The 6000-nt window shown below is 44.4% G+C and overlaps 1 protein-coding gene across 2 annotated transcripts in view; it reads left to right on the top strand.

Annotated features, from left to right (window-relative positions):
• The window catches only part of LOC118390139 (protein POF1B-like), a 60022-nt gene extending 54731 nt beyond the window's left edge, over positions 1-5291 (top strand). The window contains exons 8-12 of one of the 2 annotated variants that reach the window (XM_035780404.2): positions 152-271; positions 428-556; positions 1231-1301; positions 1488-1605; positions 2742-5291. In XM_035780404.2, coding sequence (XP_035636297.1) covers positions 152-271; positions 428-556; positions 1231-1301; positions 1488-1605; positions 2742-2762 — 459 coding nt within the window. In that variant the 3' untranslated portion in view covers positions 2763-5291. The remainder of the gene's footprint in view (positions 1-151; positions 272-427; positions 557-1230; positions 1302-1487; positions 1606-2741) is intronic. The other variant, XM_035780405.2, reaches the window with a different exon arrangement.
• Positions 5292-6000: the final 709 nt, after the last annotated feature.

Consider the following 6000-nt stretch of genomic DNA (forward strand, 5'->3'; position numbering starts at 1 on the left):
CTCACTTCAGAGAATAAGCTCTTAGCAATTCCTTTTACTCATGTTAGCAATTCCTTTTACTCATGATGACTGTAGTATCCGACTGTAGAATTATTCTCATAGATCGAACTTGTTAACTAACTTGTCTCCCTCTGTATCCATCTTCATCCAGTTGGCTGGCCAGTGTAGCAGTAGCACCATTCAGATGAATACAGAGGAGCTGTCACGTCAGTACTCAGAGCAGCTAGCTGCCCTGCGCCAGGAGAAGGACAAGGAACTGCAGAGCCTCAGGGTAAGATGCCTACAGGGATGCATGGATACAAGGATGGGGCCTTCCTGCTCTGTTGGAAGTACTGTAGCAGTACTGACTGTGCTTGTGAGAAGAAATATGGGTAGCTAGTGGTTATACTGACTGTGAGTGTCTCTGACTATCTGTCGGTATGTCCAGTCCCAGCTGACGCGGATCACCACAGAGTACACCACGGAGAGGTCAGGTGACAAGAGCCTGCATCTCCGCATCACACAGCTGCTGACAACACTGGAGCAGCGGGAGGTCGTCATCAAACGTCAGGAAGAGGTCAGGGGTCATAGCTACTGGTCAGCCCGGCCCCTTAGATACATACAGATCTAGGAAATGTCTACTCCTGTAATTGGACAAATCTAGAACCAAACTAACCCAACAATTTTGGATTAGAAAAACAGCCTGCTTCTAGAGTCTGTCCTCACCCTGCTTCTAGGGTCTGTCCTCACCCTGCTTCTAGGGTCTGTCCTCACCCTGCTTCTAGGGTCTGTCCTCACCCTGCTTCTAGGGTCTGTCCTCACCCTGCTTCTAGGGTCTGTCCTCACCCTGCTTCTAGGGTCTGTCCTCACCCTGCTTCTAGGGTCTTTTTTCACCCTGCTTCTAGGGTCTGTCCTCACCCTGCTTCTAGGGTCTGTCCTCACCCTGCTTCTAGATTTGTTCTTACCCTGCTTCTAGGGTTTGTTCTTACCCCGCTTATTGGGTTTGTTGCCTAACTTGTTTCTATAATTAAGTGATTGGTTTTGTTTAGGCCAGTCTGACTATATTATCTCACAGTTGTTGTGTTAATTTTGCTCCAAAGGATCCTTTAATGTCACTTCAGGAATGTATTTACCTGACACGTTGTGCACCTTTAGCTCCATCATTAACACCTATATTACGGCACAGGCCTCATTCCTCCTCCTCCCTCCCTATTCACCTTTGACCTCCCATCTCTGATCTTTAACCTCCAGGACATCCGGCTGTTGCAGCAGGAGAAGAGAGACAGCTCCAAGAACGTCACCACGACCACTATCACCAAAAGGTCAGCCCAACAATACCATGAGCCTATTGTATATGGGGAATATTTGGGGCAGTAGCTCCTCTAAAATGGGTTAATGTAATTTCGGATGCCTAGTGTGGTATTTCCCAAAACAGGATTTTGTACTGGTGTACAGTAGGTACTTAACCAACCAGTATGCGGTCCTTACTGTGTATAACTGATGTGTAGGTACAGGAACCAGTACCCCCTCCTGGGCCTGCTAACTGATGACTACAATTCCACATCGCCTGTCAAGGATACCAAGACCATCGTAATCGAGAGCCGGACGGGGGAGATGATCAAACAGGTAGAGCAGGGAGGAAGTAGAAACTTGATGGCCATGCTAGAAAGGACAAACTACTGTATAGCTATACTGATGAGTAAGTACATCAGCTATTGTTCTCAGTTTAGAGTTTGAAGTGAGGGGTAACATTAGGGTAACGATTAAGGTTAGGGTTAGTGGTTAAAAGGAAAATGATAATTAGTGATTAGGAAGGGCTATTCATCTGTCCATTCAGGCATGGCCAAATAGCATTAACCATGTGTGTACTGCCCAGGAGGGAGAGCTCGGGTCCCTCACTGGGCTGTTACTATTTGGCCCTGTCAGAAGCTGGGCAAGGGTCCGTCGTGTGAGGAGAGCCTGTGATGAGAGGATGATGGATGGAAGTTGACTCAGGACCAGGACCTGATGGCATGGAGAGAGCATGTTAAATTCTGCCTTTTTCTGTTAGTAATAAAATTAATTCATTTTCTCCCGACTCTACTAAATTCCATATTGGGGTTGTGGATGCTTAATTGGACAGGCACCCTTGTTGTTTGTGAGAGTCATGCATGGGGTTGTGAGAAAGTTTGGAATGGATTTAGGGTGACAGCACAGACGTTTCAAGGGATTTGAGTAGGGCTGCACAATTAAGTCAATTCACAGAGATCACAATATTGACATGTGCAATATCCATATCGCAAGAGATCCATATGGCGTGCAATATTTTGAAACACTTCTTAACTGGGTGTAACGTCTGTTTTTATAGTTTACTCTGTCTCTCTCCTTTTGTGGCCTTCCCACACACACCATGCGCCTGTCACTCAGCAGAGCATTTCCTCCTCACTGTTAGATTCCCTATACATTTGTATGCTGTTCCTTTACGTCAGATGCAGCCAAAATAGTGTTCCAAACAAGAACGATGCTTTTTAGATTTGTATTTTTTGCCCATATCGTGCAGCCCTAGTTGATCCACTGTCAGTCTCAGCACTCTTATGACATCAAGTCAATCATAGGACTAGAAGAGATCAAGCTTGTTGTCTTTCCAATGCTGAATGAAAGAGTAGTATGGCAGATAACAGTGAGTGGTAAACAGCAAGAAACACATCTTTTGTAATTACAGCTGATGGATTAACCCTTCACGCCATAATGACCGTATCCATGTTCTGTTCATCTCGAAACAGGAAATCATTACAACCCCTTAAAGACACTGCTTCTCTCTGCTCGGCACAGGAATGAACGACAAGAAGACCTTGACCCCCCCCCCAGCATGCTTCCCTCTCCCCGTCCCTCGTCCTCGGGGCTCCCAGGGTGGTGGTGGCAGGGGTTCAGCACCCCTATATATCGGATGGGTGGTTTTGACCAAATGGGGTTTGCTTGGACAGGAGGCTTCACTTTGGCTGGGATGGGGGGCATCAAATACTCAACAACCAAATATGTTATAATAGAAGCTTAGCGGTTAAGAGTACTAGGCCGGTAACCGAAAAGGTTGCTGGTTCGAAATCCCTGAGCCGACTAGGTGAAAACTCTGTCTGTGCCCTTGAGTAAGGCACTTAACCCGAATATCTCCAGTAAGTCACTCTGGATAAGAGCGTCTGCTAAATGATTAAAATGTAAAATGCTTATGCTACAGCCAGGAGGGCTGAGAGTGGACAGGAAGAGGGGGCTGGGGCTTAGTATGCAGCTCACTAGTGTGTCTGTCCTCCCTGCTAGTCTTTAGGACATCTCCTCTAAATGTGCTATAGTGATAGTATGGTTACTATGCATATAAATAAGGAAGCTAAATATGCTTTAATTATGCACTAATTAAAGAGACTGTATGGTCAAATTTGCTTTGTTCTGCCTCTGTTCTGGTCTTTTGCTTTTATTTTGTGGCAAGGTACATAGTTGTGTTATGTTTCAGCTGCATTTTGTTTCATGTTTATACCTTAAGAGGTGCAAGGGTATGTTTTGTTGTTATTGAATGGAACGCTGCGCTTGGGGTTGGGGAGGGGGGTTGGAGTGGGGTGTATTAGAATATCAGTGACTGGGTTGGACATGGCCTGGGGGCATGGTTCTATGGATGATATAAAATGGTGGATGAACTGAACATTTGAAAAGTAAAATGAACAATGTATGAAGTAGCATGTTTTTCCTTTGGATTGTTATCTGCTGAAGGGTCATTATTTCATTGCGGTGGTAAATGCTGTCCCTTTGAAACCATATAAATACACTTTCAAATGACAAAAACGTTTTCCATTTTATGTAACTATTATTTAATAAGAAAACAAACTCAGCAAAAAAAAATAAACGTCCATTTTTCAGGACCCTGTCTTTCAAAGATAATTCGTAAAAATCTAAATAACTTCACAGATCTTCATTGTAAAGAGTTTATACACTGTTTCCCATGCTTGTTCAATGAACCATAAACAATTAATGAACATGCACCTATAGAACGGCCGTTAAGACACTAACAGCTTACAGACGATAGGCAACTAAGGTCACAGTTATGAAGACTAAAGAGGCCTTTCTACTGAGTATGAAAAACACCAAATGAAAGATGCCCAGGGTCCGTGCTCATCTGTGTGAACGTGTTTTAGGCATGCTCAAGGAGGCATAAGGATTGCAGATGTGGCCAGAGCAATAAATTGCAATGTCCGTACTGTGAGACGCCTAAGACAGCACTACAGGGAGACAGGACGGACAGCTGATCAGCCTCACAGTGGCAGACCACGTGTAACAACACCTGCACATGATCGGTACATCTGAACATCACACCTGCGGGACAGGTACAGGGTGGCAACAACAACTGCCCGAGTTAGACTAGGAATGCACAATCCCTCCATCAGTGCTCAGACTGTCCGCAATAGGCTGAGAGAGGCTGTACTGATGGCTTGTAGGCCTGTTATAAGGCAGGCCCTCACCAGACATCACTGGCAACGACATCGCCTATGGGCACAAACCCACCGTCACTGGACCAGACAGGACTGGCAAAAAGTGCTCTTCCATGACGAGTCACGGTTTTGTCTCACCAGGGGTGATGGTCGGATTCGTGTTTATCAACGGAGGCATGACATTACACCGAGGCCTGTACTCTGGAGCGGGATCGATTTGGAGGTGGAGGGTCCATCATGGTCTGGGGCAATGTGTCACAGCATCATCGGACTGAGCTTGTTGTCATTGCAGGCAATCTCAACGCTGTGCGTTACAGAGAAGACATCCTCCTTCCTCATGTGGTACTTTCAATGTACTTCCTGCAGGCTCATCCTGACATGACCCTCCAGCATGACAATGCCACAAGCCATACTGCTCGTTCTGTGCGTGATTTCCTGCAAGACAGGAATGTCAGTGTTCTGCCATAGCCAGCGAAGAGCCCGGATCTCAATCCCATTGAGCGCATCTGGGACCTGTTGGATCGGAGGGTGCGGGATAGGTCCATTCCCCCCAGAAATGTCTATGAACTTGCAGGTGCCTTGGTGGAAGAGTGGGGTAACATCTCACAGCTAGAATGGGCAAATCTGGTGCAGTCCACAATGAGGAGATGCACTGCAGTACTTAATGCAGCTGGTGGCCACCCCAGATACTGACTTTTACTTTTGATTTTGACCTCCATTTTGTTCAGGGACACATTATTCCATTTCCGTTTGTCACATGTCTGTGGAACGTTCAGTTTATGTCTCAGTTGTTGAATCTTGTTATGTTCATACAAATATTTACACGTTAAGTTCGCTGAAAATAAACGCATTTGACAGTGAGAGGACGTTTCTTTTCTTGCTGAGTTTATGTAAGTCCTTTATACTGCAACAAATCTATTAGTGTGCATTGTACAAACTACTGGGGGCTAGACAACTGGCTTGTTCCCAGGGTTATGTGTAGAGGTGTAGTGTTTTGGGGATTTAGAGATCGATCTAGTATTTTGAATTCTAGACAGTGAACAAAAGTATTTAATTTATTGTATAGATCAATAAAAACAAAAGGCTATTAAAATCATACATTTTTTTACTAGTATAATGTGTGTCCCTCAGTTTTATGTCATTGGTGTTACCGCCTTGAAAATCACTGATATACAAGAACCTTGAGCATTCTCTCCGGTGGCAAACTTATCAGGGGAAGGGTTTATATTAAATACAATTATTGGCTAATCACACCCTTTTAGTATGTCATAAATTTGAGGATTCCATTGCTTATTTGGTGCGTCTATCCAGTATCACTTGGTGTTAGTCGATTTAAATGAAGGGATGTAACATTGTGAGCAAAATTATTCATCTTATCACTTTAGTAAATTATATATAAAGGATTGATGACCTTAGATATGAGCATTTGTGGCCTCCATTTCAGAAAATCCTAATTAACCTAGAATGTCTCATTGGTGTTACTACTCCAACTGGTGGCACAGTGCTATCTGAATCATAAACAAATATTTAAAGTCATTGAGCTATCATATTTGTTGATTTAGAATGGGAA

This window comes from Oncorhynchus keta, chromosome 11 (assembly GCF_023373465.1).
Source record: "Oncorhynchus keta strain PuntledgeMale-10-30-2019 chromosome 11, Oket_V2, whole genome shotgun sequence".
NCBI lineage: Eukaryota > Metazoa > Chordata > Actinopteri > Salmoniformes > Salmonidae > Oncorhynchus > Oncorhynchus keta.